Below are 19,316 nucleotides of genomic sequence, written 5' to 3'. Positions count from 1 at the left end.
GTAATTGATCATCCTGTACACTAAATTAACAGAATGACTATAGCCTAAGTTTTAAACTCTGCTCTTCCTTGACATTTTTCATATGTGAGCAACCTTTGTGTACAAGTTCTTCCTCTTGCATAAATACACTGAGTAGAGCCTTACTATGTAATATACTATACTCAAGAGTTCACGCTCATCACACAGGCATCTCTGCCTAACAGATTAAGATCTAAACCCACTCTGATGCAACCCACAGCAGGCTCCAACCCCACTCTAAAGTAAACATCCTTCACTGACAAATGGGCAACATCCTCAAGACACATGGACACTTAGAAGTAATCAAAATATGGTAAAAGACTAAAGACGTCGCTGCAGCAGAAGCGCATAAACGGTTCACAAGCGTGCAGAGAAACGGCCATGTTAATGGTAAAGCAAGCTGCACTGACTGGCGCTCACACACACCGCAGGGACCAGACACTGCTCTGCTAGACTCGGCAGTCCTAAGGGAGGCATGAGGGGCCCGCGGGCTGGAGACCCTTGTCTGGCAACACAAGCCTGCCACAGTGTCTCTGAGCCATTCTTCCGGAATATTTCCTAAGGAAATATTCAAACAAGTCCTCAAAACTAGAAACAAGGACATTCGCTGGAGTGGATGCAGTCAACACCAAGACGAGGCGGTGGCCCTGGAAAAAGCACTTGATGATGGAATGAACTGACTGAGCTGAACACCAATGAGGCTACAGGGAGGCCAGGAGATGCCATGAAGAGCAGAGGCCAGGTTCTCCTCATGCCTCCCTTCTGTCACCCCCTCAGCTCCGAGATCAGAGGCGCAAGTCCCTTCAGACAGGTGAGCACACCTGTGCGGGGGCCGGAGCACAGGAAGGAGAGGGGCTGGGTGGGCCCGATGGCGCCTCTGAGCTGAGATGGGGACACCAGCTTTTCTCACCAGTCTTGCCAACCTGCCATCAGGTGTTAAGTGTATCGGAGGTGTCTGAGAAACCAGTGCTGCCTTAAGGACTGGAACAGCAGCAAGGAAGGGAAGGCAGGCAGGGGTGATGAGAATCTGCCCCATGGTTCACCAGGAAAGGCAGCCCCGTTCGTGGGTTCCCCACGCCAAGATGAGCAAGCACCGCAGACTGGCAGCGTCAGCAACACGTGCTGCTCAGCAGACGCCCAGCTCCCCTCGGCACGTAGAGCCAGGGCACGCTGGCCACTGAGATGCAGTCACCCCTCCCCTGTTTATCTGCGAGTTTAAGGAGGCCTGCTGCGTTAAAAACATTTGGCTTAGAACACAAAGAAACAGGAATACTTCCGCAATTAACTTACATGTCATCCCCAGGGAAAGGTCTGTCATCTTTATCAGACGCCTGTCTCACTGCCTCTTTTTCTCTCTTCTTTTTTTCCTTCTTTTCCTTCTTTGAGAGAGTTCTCTTGAAGTTCTGGATAACACCTTCTTTTTCCTGCTTTTCAGGTCCATTACTTTGAGCCTTCTGATAAAAGCAACATTATCACTCCACCACTATGACACAGAATCACACAGAGCCATCTATGGGGATCTAACCGCATTTTACACGCTACAGCTGAAAACAGCCACTGGGGCAGGGAAGGCCTGGGATGAGAGATGGGCTTTGTCTCGACTGTGCCAACAGGTACGTGAGTGTACTGATCCACACTTACACGCTCAAGATCTCATTTCACCGAGTGAAAATTTCACCTAAATTCAAACTGATAACCAAGGAAGCAAGCACACAAGACAACCCAAACCCTGTAAGAAAACTGGGGTGGGAATCACACCAGCTTATTTATCATTTTTAATAAATAAAAATCCAAATAATTAGTAACTTAAATGAATGGAACCTAATGGAAATACAGAAATAACCATTTGAAACATTATCTACTTTACAGATTTCCTTTAACGTCAGAAATGTCACGAATAGCCCTAAAAAATTGGCTTTTATGCAGCAAAGTTTTAAGTATTGTGTTTATGCAAAAACTTCTAATTTGTTTTCCACATCTTTTTTTTTTTTTTTTTTTTGCTTATTCCTAATTTATACCATGACCTGCCTGCAGAAGACACAGAAACAAATTATTTTTTATATGACTTAATAGGCTGGCTGGTAAAGAATCAAAAAAAAAAAATGATTATTTTATGGGGAAAGAAAACTGCCTTCAGCTGTGCCAGCGAGCACCTCCGTCTCCGTGCAAGCTGCCTGGGCCCCGTCCAGTCGTCCCGACCCTAAGAAGGGCTCTACTACACACTGAGCAGGACCCGGGCCCCACCAAAAGGCAACCAGCTGAAATCACGTGCTTAGTCGCTCAGTCATGTCTGACTCTTTTCGACTCCATGGACTGTAGCCAGCCAGGCTCCTCTGGCAGAAAAAAGTTATCCATTCTTATTTCGTATGTGTTTACCACAAAGGCGACAAGTCCCGGGAGCACAGCTGTGTGTCTGGATTTTCCACATGGGACGCTGACGTCACAGACACTGAAAACTGCTGCCAGAAGCAAACAGCGGCCCTTTCCCCAGATCTACTGGGAAAATTAAATGCAAGACTTTTCTCAAAATACCCTTAACCTCTGCCTTTGCTATCATTTGTCAACACTATATTCTAGCCTATAAGAGGCCACCCGACTCGAAACAGAATTATAATCATTTTAAAGCTATACCTGTATTTCATAAAGCTCTATCTGTATTTCTTTTCCACATGAAAAGAAGCGGCACAGGAATTCCAGGTGTCCTAGTAGCTGAGAAAGTTTTAGACTCACTCTATTACAGCACCCACAGAAACTCAAGGAAGTTTACAAGAAAGGTCTTAAACATGCCTTACTATTAAGCTGTATCTGAAAGTTCACAGATAAATAAGTTATTCAAATTTTATTTTCCCTTTTGATTCTTATTAAAACACATTTCAACTTTATAATTTGGGGGAAAAAAACCTGAAGCTGATTCCTTGATCATGAAGTCTCTGACTGACAGCAGTTTACATAATTCTTTGAAAAGGAGAGAATAATATTTGGGATTATTTCGTGAAATAGAGGATGAAGCAGGGAGAAGCTGGGCTACTCTTACAGTACTTTCCAGAAGGAAGGTAAAAGGGCAGTTTAGGGAGAGAAGCGAAGAGGAGAATGAGCCCCGGGACCCTCGATCAGAGGCGGCCCTGGAACAGCATCAGCGAGACCCCCGGCTCTCACCTTTGCAGGAACAGCATCGTTCTCGTTCTTAAGGACAAACCTGCCCTCTCGGTCATCTTTATTCCAGTTCAGCTGCACCACCAGGGGTTTCTCATCTATATCCAATCTTCTTTCTTCTTCACAACATGAAAAGAAAAAAAACAAACAAAAAGCCATGGTTATTTAATGGCACTAGTCAATACAATATTACACCATTCTGATACACAGTAAATTTTATAGACGAAAACTGTCTTGTAACCTTCATCACTCACTGATGGACTGAATGTAATTTAATCCCCCTCATATGGCAGTGAGCGCTTCAATCACTAACTGAGGATTTTGGTGCAGCTGTACGTATACCTACCCCGTGTCCAGTGCCAGACATGGCCAGGCACAACTTCCCGACAGCATTTAGAATCTAAGCAGCAAAATACGAGAAATACACATGGACTAGGAAAAAACACATGTAGGGCCTTGCTATATGTTTATTTCTGGAAATCAAGTTCTCTCAGATACAACTGGAAAACGAGACGTTCCACTGATGGATGAGGCTCTTCTCACCTCAGCGTTACGTGCCCACGAGACGTGGCCCTGCCCCGCCAGCATCCGTCCTGGCGTGACCCCTGCCCTCCTCCCACCTGTGTCCTGACTCTTGTTCCAAAACGCTCAGTGCTCCACCCTCACACCCCTCCCGCCAGCAAGCATCACCCCACCGTTCTCTAGATAAAGGGCTAAGAGTCTACTTCCTTCCTTATTTGAAATCTAAAAACCTCCTGGCAGCCCCCCGAGGGCCCCTACACCTGACCGCATACTAGGAGGTGAGAGCTGGGAAAGATTATCCAGGAAGAGGGCAGCAAAGACGGGCAATCACCGTGGTAAAGGAGGCGGGGTCAGCCGGACGAGTCCAGAGGGTTTACAGAGGCCTCAGCAAGCGTTACAGATCAACAGCAATCAACCGGACGAACCCAGAAGATTTACAGAGGCCTCAGCAAGCATTACAGATCAACAGCAATGTCAACTACCAGAATACAGGACAAACCAACTCTGAAGTATTACTGTATCAACAAGACAATAAATCGGAGTAATATATCGGAGATTGCGCCAAGAAGTTTGAAATTCCTGCTTCAAACCAAAATTACCAAGTTGCTCAAGTGGCAAAATTTGCACTGGGTTGAAACCCCTCACAGCACATTTTTAGAGAACGAATATTCAGGACAATTAAGTCTAAACTGTAAAACAGCAAAGAGGGAGCTGCCCTGAAACACATGTGCCAGACAACTAAGTCAGGGCCCTGCTACAGTTGACATCACGTGTGCCTGACAACTTCATGCAGAAACAGTCAGGGCCCTGCTACAGTCTACAGTCTACATCACGTGTGCCTGACTCCGTGCAGATCTAGTCAGGGCCCTGCTACAATCTGCAGTATCCTCTGCTCAAGTTAGAACAGCAAAAGCCTTTAGTTTTCCAACTGACTTCACACAAGCAATTCTCATGTGGAAAAGGGCTGCAAGTGGCATTTCCACTGTACTGGGCCAGCGCTCTGTCCCCACACAGGCTGAGGTGCCAGGGGCTCACTAGGCACATGTCACCCGTCCAGGGAACACGAGCCGAACCTGCCAGACACGGCAGGACCACTGGTCCCTGCGAGGCTGAGCACCATCCCTCCTGTGGGCATCCCATCCGTGTCAGGTGGGTTTGCCACAGCACTGTGGAAACGGGAGATGGGGGTGCTGCCTCCACGCGGGCGTGGGGCAGGGGCGCCCAGGAGGCATGCCCCCATCAGGGAGCAGCTGTGGCTGGGAACGGCGCGAAATCACCGGTTTTCCTTTTATGTGCACTATTTTCCCAAATAACCAGCAAGCTGTTAAGAACATAAATCCTTATGAACTTGTCTGGATCTATGCAGTAAAATAAAGTGTTAAGTATTTCCTTTGGCCTGGGGATGCCACAAAAAATTCCTGACACACTACGGGCTCTGTGACCCAAAAAAGACTGAGGCCTTGCGCCGGGCCCGCTCCTCTGAGGACTCGCACCCGTGGCCTCCTCCTCTCTGAGGCCCCGTGCCAGGCCCGCTCCTCTGAGGACTCGCACCCGAGGCCTCCTCCTCTGAGGACTCGCACCCGTGGCCTCCTCCTCTCTGAGGCCCGGCACCGGGCCCGCTCCTCTAGGACTCACACCCGCGGCCTCCTCCTCTCTGAGGCCCCGTGCCAGGCCCGCTCCTCTAGGACTCGCACCCGCGCCCTCCTCCTCTCTGAGGCCCTGCTGGAGCCACACGAGGTACAGGACACAGGCGGGCCAGCCTGGCTGAGCGTCACCAAGGGGCCGGGGCTGGGGCTGGGGAACAGACACCTGCTTGTTTACACACCTTCCTGGTCACTTCATCCCATACAAGTAACTTATCTTACTTTTTAATTAAAAACAAATCTAGCAACGGAAGTTTAAGGAAAAAATAGTCTTAGAAAAAAAAATCAAGCCTATTCCATTTTTAGACCTCAAATCCCAACCGTAGATGTCATTCCGAAGACCTCACGTGGTGCTGTTCAAATGACCAACGGTGCAGAAAGAAGAGTGCAAAGGATGAGAAATACCATCCTCCTCTCTGTAAGCTACGTACGAAGATTCTGAGGTGAAAGGAGAACTCGGCCTCAGAGAAAACATCCAAAATCGGGACCATCCTCTCCTGTCAAATCTAGTCGAGGTACAACGTATGCAGGTGATACCCCAGGTAACTTGCAAGAATGATCCGTTTCAAACAAAGAAAGCTATACTTCAGGAAGAAAACTAAATAAATAATGTTGAAACAGTTTTTGTGGCTAGAACTTAAATAGGTATTAAAATAAGGTTTGTGCTATCTGTAATTCTTTATTTACAACATTTACTGGATTTTGCTATCTTCTTTTTTCTGCAGGTGACTCAGTATTTCCAAAGCACTCATAAACATTTAAGCATTTCTACATTCCTAAACAGTTCAGCCTAAATTGCCACATGATATATAGGATATTTTCAGAAACTTCAAACCTTAAAACAAGGAGAAGAGCTTCCTCACAACCCCTGTTCTTCCCAAGAACACGGTTCCTGTTCCACAGGACAAAGACGCTACAGCAAGACTGATGGTCCACACTCACAAAACAATGGGCTACTTCTGGCTGTAGCGCTATAATCTACAAATAGAGTTACAGGCAGTATTTCTGCAAAATCAGGCAGCCCCGTGTATCATCAAGGTGTGTTCCAGACCTGGAGAATTCAAGTATGAAGCACTGCACTCCTCATCTCTGGAGAAGAAGGCAACTCCCCAAACTGCACGTGCGAGGAACCTGCTGGGGCACCTCACAGACACCCGAGCGTTGCTCCGTTTCACTGCTCCCTCGGAACAGGACGGGGCAGCGGTGGAGCTGGGCCCCAGGCAAGTGCGCGCCTCGCGCCGCGGCCCGCGGCCGCCCTGCGCACTGACCTCCGCTGACGTGCACCTCGTACAGCGAGTACTTGGGGGACGACAGCATGCGCATGTCGGGGCGGAACTTCTCGGCCAGCGTCTCCAGCACGTCCTGGGTGGTGGCGGTGCTGGACACCCGGATGCATTTCGTGGCGAAGTTCCCGGCGGCTTTATCTTGAAAATAAAACCTCATCACTCCGTGGAACTCCAAATCCTGAAAGGAGAATGAAATGATACATCTTTGAAAAAACCATAGCCTATAAAAAAAAAGTATCTTCAAATTTAGTCAAGTGACTCGGGACGAGCTATTTCCAGTCGGCCTCCCCCTGCGCGGCTCGAGCGCAGGTCCGGCTGCAGAGCACCTGTGTCAGCAGCAGCTGCCACTCGCACCGGGGCCTCAGCTAGGGCCGGGCACCACTTGGTCAAGTCTTTATAACCACCCAGTGAAGCAGATGCTACGATCAAACCCCAGCCTCAAGATCTGGCCACTCAAACTCACAAAGCCTGAGTATCCCATTCAAGCAGGATCAAAGCAAGTCCAGAATTAAGCCTGGATGCACAGAACTCCGAGGTGCACACCCACCTGCCCCTGAGGGCCCATCTGTCCCGAGATTTCAAAGGGGCAACGCTAACCCCAACCCCAGCATGAATGTGAATGAATGGAAACTCCCTTTGGCTGAATGTAATTTTAAGTATTTTCAGTATGAACTACTCACCCCAGATCAACAGGCACAATGTGGATTTTTCTTAAAATTCTTTGTTTTTTAATAATCTTACTTCCAGAGAAAAGTACAATGGATGCCAACCAAAGACTACTTCGCGGAGGCTGAAGCCCACACACAGGACCTTGGGAGGCGCCCTCCCAGGGCTCCTTTGCTTTTTTAATCAATCACAGGTTTTATTTAGGCAGCGCTCTTGCTGTCACCATAATAACAAGACGCAGGAGTTCACACCCGGGGCAGGGCCTGCTGCAGTACAGAGCACCTGTGTTTGTCTGGCGGGTCCCACCTTACCAGATGACGCTGTGTTCCTTGGGACCCCCTGGACACAGACCTCCGCGGACACTTCCAACCCCGAGGCTCCTTGGACGGTCCCTGGCACCAAGAGCGCCTCGGCAGGAGTCCTCAAAGCTCCCCTCCCCTCCCCCCGACACGTGACGTCTTCCCACATCCGGGAGCATCCAGAGCCACCCCCACCCTAAGGGCAGGCAGGGGAGTCCCCCTCGCCCTCCTCCTCGCAGAGGTCCTGTGGCCTCAGAGACCGTCACAGCCACTTCTATCCGCAACCCAACCCGCCAGCCTGCCCTTCCCGGAAAGGCACGCTCCAACGAGTCTTCACCTGAAGGAGAGTAAGGGACAGGGAGCATCAGCACAGGCTTAACGGTCTATTTGAAAACTAAACTGGACAAAGACACCTTTGGGCACATTTCCAGCCCCTGGGTTCCTACTGTGTCCGCCTGACTCTGCTGCGGGCTGCCCGCCCCCTGTGTTCCCCCACCCTGGGCTAGGAACGCAAGGATCAGGGCTATGTGGGAAGGACAACCCGAACCACAGACACCGGGGTGAAGCCGGGCATGGGCGCAGGGTGGCAGCAGAGAAAGCAAGTCAGGAGTTGTCTGTGTCTGGCCCAGGCCAAGCAGCCAAAAATCAGGCTGATAATCATTTTAAAAGAAACCTCTCTATTGATGCTTTTAAGAAACAATTCTCCAGGCTTGATCAAGCCTAAATGACTATTAAAAACTACCTTTGATTTGATTTGCACTAAATAAGCATTAATAAATAGCAGTTCAATTTGCCGGGTCTCCTTAACATCACACCGGAACACCTAAGCAGAGTCATTACTGGGCGAGTCCCTTAATAAAGGAACACATTAGCTTTCTGCTCAATTATTCAGCTAGTTTTGGCAGGTGTGCATAAGTCTACAGAATTTTATCAAAACTGAGAAGACATAAAATCAAGTTCCTGAACGTTAAATTGGGCAGGCAGTGACCAAGCTAACACCCAATAATAATCATAACTAACGTGCGTCACAGGCCATCCTGTGCCAGATACAGGCGGTCTTCAGCATTTAATTCCCCAAACTAAGAGGCAGCTGCCACCGTCACGCCCGCTGCGCAGGGCACAAAGAAGGTCCAGGGAGGCCTGGCGCGAGCCGCCAGCACCCCCGCCCCCGCCCCCAGAGCTGCCTCCTGGCCGCCAGTCCCTCCAGGGCCAGCGGCGTGACCCCATCACCTGTGCTCCGCCGCCAGAGCGGCAGCTCAATGCACAGAAAGGCAGGGCGACCTAACAGACTGGTCACTTGGTTCCTTTCCTCAGGGGTCACTTTTCCTGACAGGAAAACCGCCTTCTTTCTACCTAAAGGTATATCCTCACCTTCAGATACATTCTTCCCTGAGAAACACGATCACCCACGGTCACCACAACAGTAATGAATACTGCTCAGAGTTGCATTACCACTCTTGAAACAGAAGTGTACTTGTGTTTATCAGAAGGAATACGAGAAGACCAAAAGAGAGAGCGAGAAGGCTCGTTAAGAAATTACACACACAGAGTCAAAACAAGGAGCAAAGACGTACAGGGGGAGGTTTGCTTTTCAATATTTTACCAATACCTCATTAGTTAATGAAACTGATAATCAATTGGCCTTCTTATCCGAACCAGGAGAAACTCACCCTGTCAACCCCAAATCTCCTTCTGTTCAAGCTATGGAGAACCACCTGCTCTAGAGCTTAAACAGGCTAATAACCAGGCTGTGTTCACATCCTTCTCACCGCTTCCAGCATTCCTAGGAAAACCAGGTCCCAGCCTGTAGCCCGACAACGCTACCTGCAACAGGTAATCACCTTTCCAGTCCCTGGTTTACAGGACGACGCCTTTATCTCATACACACACCTATTCCCAAGGCTGCTGCCTCCAAGACAGCTGTGTGCCTTCAAAACACAAACATTACTGTGCATAAAGCCATCAGCCAGATGATGGCCGTTTACTCACACAGTTAAAAACAGCAGTAACATTTGATGCCAACAGTTTAGGTAGAGAATGGACACAATACCTGATCACAGGTTTTTAGAGCCGTATAAATACTATTTTTTAAGCTTGTATAAACCGCTTCTTAAACTGTTTTAAACCAGCACTGAAGGACACTTTTTAAGACTATTCGCATTTCATTACCTGTAACTTCTGCACGACAGATACTCCCGAAGGCTCAGCACCATCTGGGGCGGACCTCAGCCCACCCCTCCCGGGGAACGTGCGCCCGCTGCACACAACCTGCCCCCGGGGGCCTCACTGCACTGCACCGCGCGGGCGCTGGGTTTCTACAAGCAGAGTGGGTGAGGCTCCCCGGGAGGGTCACATGACGGACGGCTAGCATTTCTCAGCACTCAAGTGTTCTGCAGTGGAGGCAGGTACGCACACTTGCAGCCTGCAGGACTATGTGAACGTCACCGTTACTTGCAACCAGAAACCAAGCACAATGGGGAGCCTGCTGTATGCTCTAGACCGAATCTGCTCATCCGGGGCGAGCCAGGGCCGCCCTCACCCTGGAGCACGATCCACGGCACACGCCTCACAGGTCTGCGTGATCCAGTGGTTCTGGTACGGCCTTGTCTGAAAACAAAGGCACGCTCTCTCACACATCCCAGTGCACGCCTTCTCGAGGTGAGCCAACCACTGTTCTCCTAACATCGCCAGAGCCGAGGTGGACCAAGCTCACTGAACACGGGAAAAGTCACCTTTCAGGGGAAGATTTCAGAGTTCATACAAGTTCTCTGGTCTAAAAAACTGACCCCAACACACACACCCCACAGAGAACACACGCAGATCACCGCTTTATGAACTCGAACAAACCACCCTGTATCCAACCACATGAGCGTTGTAAGTAAGACAATTCTCTGCCAGAAAACAGCCTGCTGTGAAAACCGATCAGCAAACATGGTCTTCAAAGTCCTCACTTATGGCCTCAGCACCGTCTACTTACAACTGTCAGCTTCCGAGGCAGGTTCCCCGTGCGCTTCGCTGGGAGACGCCAGTGAAAGCGGAAACCTACCCAACCCCTGAGTCAGCGTCACAAGGGGATGAACAGTGGCGTTCTCCCCACAGTCCTCTGAAAATCTTTAATCTCTATATTTGAGAAGCTACCACACCATATGCACTGGAGATGTGAAAGACAGTAACAAAGGATACACTAATTAAACCCAAATAACAAAAGAGCAAAAATCACACTTGTGATTAAAGATGATGTGTTGATTTCTGCTGTGACTCTTAAGTACTGCACTTGTACAAACGTGAAGGGCAAACATACAGAAGGAAGAAGTGAAGGTCAAAGTCACTCACTCGTATCTGACCCTCTGCGACCCCATGGACTGTACAGTCCATGGACTTCTCCAGGCCAGAACACTGGAGTGGGTAGCCTTTCTCTTCTCCAGGGGATATTCCCAACCCAGGGATCGAACCCAGGTCTCCCACACTGCGGGTGGATTCTTTACCAGCTGAGCCACAAAGCAAGTAAAGAAAACACCCTTCAAAAAGCCACCTCTCTAGTCCAGGGGTTCTATCCAACTTTGTCCGGGATCCTTCAGCAGACTGGTGAGGCCTATGCCACTGTTCTTAGAATAAAATTGTTAAATGCATAAAGCACAGAGGATTGCAAAGTGAACAATCACAGTGAAATGCAATCATTGGGGCTTCCCTGGTGGTGCGGTGGTGAGGGACACCGGACAGATCACTGGTCCAGGAAGAGCCTGCAGAGCAACTACAGAGCCCCGGAGCTGCATTCCTGAGCCCTCGCCCCCGGAGCCTGGGAACAGCACTCCTGAGCCCTCACTCTGGAGCCCAGGAGCCGCAACTCCTGAGCCCTCATCCCTGGAGCCTGGGAACAGCACTTCGGAGCCCACACTCTGGAGCCCAGGAGCCACACTCCTGAGCCCACACTATGGAGCCCGGGAGCCACACTCCTGAGCCCTCGCCCCCCCGAGCCCGCCGTTAAGAGAAGCCTCAGCGATGAGAGGCCTGCAAATAGCAGCCAGAGCAGCCCTCACTCGTTGCAACCAGAGAAAAGCCCGGGAAGCAATGCAGACCCAGCGCAGCCAATAAAGAAAGAATCTTTTAAAAAGTACAATGATTGAAATATTTTTAAAACCTGTGACAGAATATGAGTGGTTTTATTAACATATTAAGTAAGGTCTAGACCTCATTTTTGTGCATTTAAAATTTTACAGCTTCAATTTTGAAGGAGATATGAGTATAAACTTGTAAGTGAAGAAAATGCTAAATTTCAGTTACAGGCTAATAAAAATGTATTTACTGAAATTAAGATGTCATTATTTTCTCATCCATGGAATGTATCTATAGCCCTTAAGTAAGAAGGCGTCCCTGGAGCAGCTCCAGAGATGACAAACACGCTTGACAGCTACAAAATATTGCCGTTTACAAAAGCAAAACTCATCTCATTCACTTTGCCAACTGGGTTGAACTTTACCCACTGGCATCCCTGAGCCCGATGCTCAATCGGTTTGAGCATGACATTCTGCATAGGGGCCCAGGCCCCGTGCACTCTGGGGTGTGGGTGGCGACAGCGGGCAGGATGGGCCCAGGACTGCAGCTGTGGGCACCCCTGGGCTCCTTGGGAACGGCCGTGCGGTGCCTGGACCACCCCCGGCCTCCACCTACAGGATGCCAGCAGCACCCGCCAGCTGGGAGACCAGGTTGCCTCCAGACACCGGCCTGGGCCCCGGGTGACAAGCCAGGCCCTCGGCAGCACGGCGTTCCAGTTCCCATCCCTCCAAGCGCCTGCCTTCCTGCGGCATGATCCCACTTCTCTCCTGAACAGATTCCTGCTCCAGCGTCCGAGCCGCAGTGTCCAGACGTGGTCAGTGGACTCCAGGTGCATCTAACCAGCTGCAGATGATGCTAACCCTAACATCACACCTGTGATTAACGCGATTTAAAGTGACACAGCTTGACGATGACCACCTAAGATTGTTGATTCACAGGAGGCGTCAGTAAAATGACAATTCTTGAGTCACTGCCACCTTTGCCCACCTGCAGCCTTGCTCCAGCTCAGCACTAGCCTGTTAAACCACAGACTTTGAGTACAACTAATCACCTGTTCCCGGGCTTTCCCCACCAATCAGAGGTAACGAATCTGCCTGTAAAGCAGGAAACACAGGTTTGATCCCTGGGTCGGGAAGATGCCCTGGAGGAGGGCATGGCTACCCACTCAGTATTCTTGCCTGGGAAATCCCGTGGACAGAGGAGCCTGGTGGGCTGTGGTCCTTGGGGTCACAAAGATGTGACTTGGCACAGCACATCAGCTGTTCCTAATTCATCTCACTGTGCTCAGATCCAGCCCTTCAACTCAACAGCGGGATGAAAGCCGTGATAATGTCCAGACACATCGTGACTAATGCACTTCCCTCATCTACAAAGCTGGCAGCCCACTCTCTCAGGCACACACACAGTCACGTCACTGCGTCCGCTGGGCCGGGCCGATTCCTGCGAGTGGAACTGCACAGCCCCCACTTCCTTTCAGGCTCACCAGAACCAGAGAGCACTTCTAGGAAGTTTGGGTTCATCTTCACAGCGTTAGTATGCACACTCAGTTCACACACTGCTTTCGAAACCTGTATTCTGTAATAAACGTCTTCATGGAAACCCACACTTTAAAAATTATAGATGTCATCATAAGGCGATTTAAGAAATGTAAATAAATTTGACTACATAAAAATAAACTTTCATTTGGGGGAAAAAAAGGCACGCAATAAGTAAAGTCCAAAGACAAGGGACACGCTGGGGGAAAAAACATTTCCAACTTACGTGAAAGGAAGAAATATAAGATATATAGAGTCTCTAAAATATTCGAAGAAAAAGAAAACCTCATGTTCACAAAGTGAACATGACTCAAATAGGAAAAAGGATGAACCACCTCCTTAAAGACAAAATAACTGTAAAACTTCAAAATAAGATCACATTTCTCAATCAAAGTGGTAAAAGTCTAAGCACCCCTCTACTTGTGGGGCGGGTACAAGACGCATGTCAACGAGCAGACCTGGGGCCGCGCTCGGCAAAACGAGCCGCACCAGGCACAGCGCGTCCCCTTCGGTGGGTGCGTCCCGACACGCCGGCAAAGTCGCGCACTGCAGCGCCGGTGATAACAGCAAAGGTCTGGAAAAGATGCGGCGAGGGACGCCAGTTCAATACACTCTGGTCCCGTCACGTAACGGAATGAAACGCTGCCTCTACGCTGTGACACAGCACGGAACACAAGTACACGTTTCCGTGGACGCAGGACACAACCGTGTGTGCGACAGCCAGTACCTTTCACGTGACGCCTGACCACACCTGCAGAAGGAAACCCTCCCTAAAGTGCACAAACCAAAACGCTTCCTCGACAGGGAAGATCCCATGCAGAAGGGAATGGCAACCCACCCAGTATTCTTGCCTGGGAAATCCCATGGACAGAGGCGCCTGGCGAGCTACAATCCAAAGGGTCGCAGAGAGGCACAACTTAGCAACTCAGTAACCACAGCTCTTGCCACTGAAGAAGTCTCAAAGCAAAAGACTAGATGTAAAGTTAAGCGTCTCTAGCACCCAGACTGCTGTCTCTCAATCCTTTTCTCCACTAGAAGGAACCAAGGATCCCTGGAGAAATGGTCTAATCCAGGTATGGTCAGAAAATGGACAAGGTGAGTTTGGGACACCTTATTACAGCAGAAAACAAAGTTGTTTAAAAAAAAAAAAACAACTTAAGAAAAACCGTCTAGCCACCAAAAGGTGCATCTGGCCGAATCTGGACAACTTGATTACCAGCAGCAATGATGACTGCAAGTGATGAGACAGAGAAGCCATGAAAACTCCCAACTGCGCAGCGAAGGAAAGAGCAGGGGGAACGCCAAAGCCAAGGTCACTGTCACCGCCGCAGGCTACGGCACCGCCCGAGTCGGGAAAACAAGCAGCTCAACTCAGATCGCGCAGGCTTCACTGTCCTCCTGCAGCTCAGACGAGGAAGACAGGCTTTTAAACCTCCAGCCAGTAACCGTGAAAGAAACGACAGAACTGGGAAATCAGGATTTTTTTCAACCCTTACTTGTCGGGCGAGGACTGGCACGGCCCCAGCCAGGAGGCAGAGGCCGCAACCCGGCCCCGTGGGTGCGGTGGGCGGGCTGTCGGGGCCACCTCCTCCGCCCCCAGCTCAGGGCCAGCCCCCGAGGCCCTGCTGGACGTGCGTGCGGACCTCAGCTCCATCACGGCTCCAAAGCTACAGAAACACTCACTCCCCACCACCACTGGAAGTGATTGGAAGTTCTGGACAGTGAATTTCAGAAACGGGATTAGGAATGTTCAGTGTTCTATTCTGTGAATCTTGGTATTTTGCTCCTTTCGTATGATGCATATAGAGTACTAATATGCTCAGTTGTTTTTTGCCTTTTTTTTTGGCTGGAGATACTTTTCAAACTATTTTCTCGTGTTTAAGTATACGAGCACTTGAGAATTTTTAGATGGGAAGTGATGAAATGTCTTCTCTCAGATAACCATGTCCCTAAACTCAGCTTCAATAATAAAATGAGGAAATTTTCTTTTAAAACCTGTTTCTTGTATCTGCGCTGAGTCTGAAGTATGTGAAATATTAAAAAGTTTCCAAGTCTGAACAAGGGTAACGCACCATACAACTACAGCGGAGATCGGTAGACTATCCTTTACCGTATTTACATAACTTCCAAGTAAATACTCAGCTGCAAAACTGATTCAAAGACGCTTTGTACAATTGAAATGCTACCACCTGAATCTCTATAGTATACTAAAAATTGAATTCACAGTACTCAACCTGTTCTATTAAAAAAAAAACCTCAAGAAACTTATCTAAATGAAAAAATTATCTTCAAATCTTCACTATCGTATACACTGCATTAGTAACCAAATACACTTTGAAACGGTTTTTGAGTCCTTTCCATATTTTGAGGCCTTTCATATCCTCTATGAGACACTTGAAAGGTGGTTGGGGTGGAGGGAGAGAAGAAGTTAGAAACAAAATAATCTGGGGGCAGAGGGTGCAAGAGCAGTGACGTGAACACGACCACCTTCCAGCTGGGGTTTCACAGAGAAATCGGCACCGAGCTTGACTTCTCTGCCTGGTTTGATGGGGGCTCCCGAGCCGCATTCTTGGTGCCAAGCGGGACGTGCGGACCGCACTTCCTGCCTCACTCTGCCTTATCAGGTGAGCACAGCAGATCGGAATGCCGCCTGGTAGCAGGCGAGAGCGAGCCAAGGTGAGCTGCTCACAGCAGCACACGTGCAGAAAGGCACCCAGGAGGGCAGAGCGACACAGGCGAGACCAGCTCCCTGTTCCGCTGGGTTTCCTCGGTGAAACTGCACAAGAGAATGTTCGCGAAAAGCAGCAACCACCAGAGTGGACTGTCCTTCTGCTCACCAAAATAACACTTCTATTCCAGAATTTTCCATACTGAAGTAAGTATTACAAATATGTGGGGTATTTAACTATAATGTATTCGTGTATAGGCTAAAAAAAAAGTACATTCTGTAATAAATTCTTTAGATAACTAATGGAATATATCATAGGCATGAACTCAAAGACAAAGAAACAGAAATATGATGATGAAAGAAAAAAGTGTTAGGTTCCATAAAATGAAAACCTCAAAAACCACTGATTTGTTTTTATATATAAAGTTACACTATATCTTTTAAAGAAGATATTACCATTTCTAGACAAAATCAGAAACAGTAACAAGATTTTTTTTTTCAGCTTAAGAGATATGCAAAGCAGAATCAACCTAAAACGAGCAATACTAACCCAGAACGTGGTGCTGGGGACCTCCCCTCCCCAACAAAGCACCTCAACTGACACAGGGCTGAGCCAACAGATCTGAGCTTCTGTCCTGCAATGAACAAGGACGACCTTCTGCTGGAGCAGACAAAGTGAAACACGGGAGAGGAGGAAAGGCACAGCTAATAACAACAACAGGAACAGCAACAGGTATCCATCCTCAAGAAGCATCACCAGAGCAGAAGGGAAGCACCACCCGGAGCCAAGCACTTTTTACACACGTCTGCTGCACTTCTAGACACCGCCCTGTCTACAGACCCTCAGCGGAGCCCAGGACACTGCACGTCCAGCCACAGCCCTACAGGGCGGGCACCTCTGTCTACAGACCCTCAGCTGAGCCCAGAACCACAGCACTTCCACACACGACCCTACAGGGCGGGCACCTCTGTCTACAGACCCTCAGCTGAGCCCAGAGCCACAGCACTTCCACACACGACCCTACAGGGCGGGCACCTCTGTCTACAGACCCTCAGCTGAGCCCAGAGCCACAGCACTTCCACACACGACCCTACAGGGCGGGCACCTCTGTCTACAGACCCTCAGCTGAGCCCAGAACCGGTAAGCTGCCTGACCCCGACCACACAGCAGCACCCTAGGGTCAGAAGGCGGATAAGACAAGAAGCTGCACTTCTTTCTCCCCACGAAGCGAAGCTGCCTCTCACCTGTTACCCTGTTGTGAAGAAAGGCTGTAGCCTTCCCACGCCCAGTCACACACAGACTGCACAGCCAGTCAGCACCCCACCAGTGGACAGGTAACACAGCCAGCGCTCCGACACCGAGCGTCCAGAAGGGAAAGCCCGGAAAACCCGCACTGAGGCTATAAGAGGGGGTGGGGAGCCCCACGGGCAAAGGCACTCCAGGTACAGTGAACACCTACGGGTAAAAAGTTAACTGTAAACCCTTCAGAATGGAGCGCTGAGCATATCCCTGAAACAAGAGAGAAAAGGTATAAAAATGAAAGTCGAAGGAGACCGAGAAACCCAACTACATTTTAAGGCTTTAAATCTGTGTGACAAAACACTGTAAGAGACCAAAGAAAAGATGAACTGAAACATACTTGCAACATACACATGAAAGATTCGTATTCAGAGTTCATAAAGATTTCCTACAAATCAAGTAGAAGAGGACAAATAGCTCACAGAAAAAAACATGGACAAAATGTATAAGTAGGCGATTCAAAGAGAAAACCAGAAGGACCATACACGTAAAAAAACACGCTCACTCACTGAAATCACGTTAATAATTTAGTCATGATTATTATTTCATATATTCTAGCTTATCAAAGAAATCTGAATATCCCGAGGATGCGGGGACTTCTGAGGTCTGGACCATAAACTGGCAAGCCCATCTCAAGATCAATGTGGCAGAACGTGCGCCTGGCCTCTGACGGAGAAATCACACGTCTAGGTGTCCTCCTGAACACCGCCCCGGCCCAGAAGAAGACAGGGACGAGGGCGCCCTGAAAAGCCTGCTCCGTAACAGGGACGACGCTGCACAGCCTGGCCGTCCCGAGGCAGGAGCGGAGATGCGGGACGCGGCGACCACGCAACTGCTGCAACGCTTGACGCTCTGCCCTGGCGGCCTCAGGCGGCCGTGCTCTCTGGAGGCTGAAAAGGAGCAAGACAGGCAGGAGGGTGGCTGTACCTATTAACTCGACATCCTGAGGCTGCCCGGGCCTCCTTCGGCTGAAAGATACCTCAATGATAACAACTACACCTCCCTTGTTGATTTGCGAATTAAACAGAGCAACGGGCCAGCTGTGTGTCTAAGCCTCTGCTCGGCAGGCGTCGCGTCAGAGGTGTGAGCTCAGCAGTGACTCGAGGAGGAGGTGGCCAGGAGGGCCTGGCCCCCCAAGCAGGGCCCCCCAACAGCAGAGGCCCCAGGACGCAGACCGTGCTGGGGCCACGAGTCTGTTGGGGGCCGGCCGGGGTGCCACAAGACAAAGGCTCCCTGCGTTGTCCAGTAATAATTCTCACGGGGTGGAGAGGAAGAAATGGGGAAGGAGGGGAAGAATTGTCTGGAAGGAAGGAAACAATAAAAACCAACACCCAGGGTCAGATTTCCAAAGCTGGGACACAAATCAGCTCAAAGACAAAGCCCACTTCATAGTAACATTTTTAAGCCACATTAAATGCAAACATTCAGTAAAAACAGAATAGCAATCTATAATAAATGTTTTAAAAAGACATGAAAACTGTAATTCAGAAACAAAAAAATAGACTCAGAACAGACACTAAGCCCAGGGGATAAGATGCTTCTCTCTTCAGCTAAATCACCTTCACCCCCTCCACCTCCAGGCGATGGGAATGAATAGCAAACAGACTCTGTGCTCAGGGACTCGTGACCCAACAGGAGAGCCTCGGGATAGGCGGACACTGACCAGCGAGCCGGAGGGACCAGTCCCGGGATGCGGAGGGACCCAGTCCCGGGATGCAGAGGGACCAGTCCCGGGATACGGAGGAACCAAGTCCCGGGATGTGGAGGGACCAGTCCCGGGAGCCGGAGGGACCCAGTCCCGGGATGCGGAGGGACCAGTCCCGGGATGCGGAGGGACCCAGTCCCGGGATGCGGAGGGACCCAGTCCCGGGATCCGGAGGAATGGGCGGCCAGCAGCGCGTCTGGAAGCAGCAGGACCGCGACGGTCCAGGCAGAAGGAGGCAGGGCGGGCGGCACCGGGGCTTCTCAGGACGGAGTGCCACACCGGGCTCCGACGGCCACGCTGCGCTCCGGGTGACAGCTCAGCCACCTGAGGGTCTGAACGGGAAACTGCACCACTGAACTGAAGGTTGACAAGCGCACAGCCCGGACTGCGCCAGCAGCAAGACGTGCTGAGACGCGAAAGATGCCGACGATGCTTTGGAGGCAGAGCCGCCAGACTGGGGAGGGCTGA

At 50.0% G+C, this 19,316-nt stretch overlaps 1 protein-coding gene across 8 annotated transcripts in view; it reads right to left on the bottom strand.

Annotated features, from left to right (window-relative positions):
* AFDN (afadin, adherens junction formation factor) overlaps positions 1-19,316 on the bottom strand; it is a 114,286-nt gene that overhangs the window by 73,267 nt on the left and 21,703 nt on the right. For 4 of the 8 annotated variants that reach the window (XM_055536200.1, XM_055536193.1, XM_055536197.1 and 1 more), the window contains exons 2-4: positions 6,605-6,800; positions 3,175-3,290; positions 1,309-1,472 (exon numbers count right to left, since the gene is read on the bottom strand). In XM_055536200.1, the coding sequence (XP_055392175.1) occupies positions 1,309-1,472; positions 3,175-3,290; positions 6,605-6,800 (476 nt within the window). The remainder of the gene's footprint in view (positions 1-1,308; positions 1,473-3,174; positions 3,291-6,604; positions 6,801-19,316) is intronic. The other 4 variants (XM_055536194.1, XM_055536198.1, XM_055536195.1 and 1 more) reach the window with 3 other exon arrangements.

Source organism: Bubalus kerabau, chromosome 9, assembly GCF_029407905.1.
Source record: "Bubalus kerabau isolate K-KA32 ecotype Philippines breed swamp buffalo chromosome 9, PCC_UOA_SB_1v2, whole genome shotgun sequence".
Lineage (NCBI taxonomy): Eukaryota > Metazoa > Chordata > Mammalia > Artiodactyla > Bovidae > Bubalus > Bubalus kerabau.
Note: the sequence above shows the minus strand (reverse complement) of the source record. Positions and strands in the feature narration are given on the sequence as shown.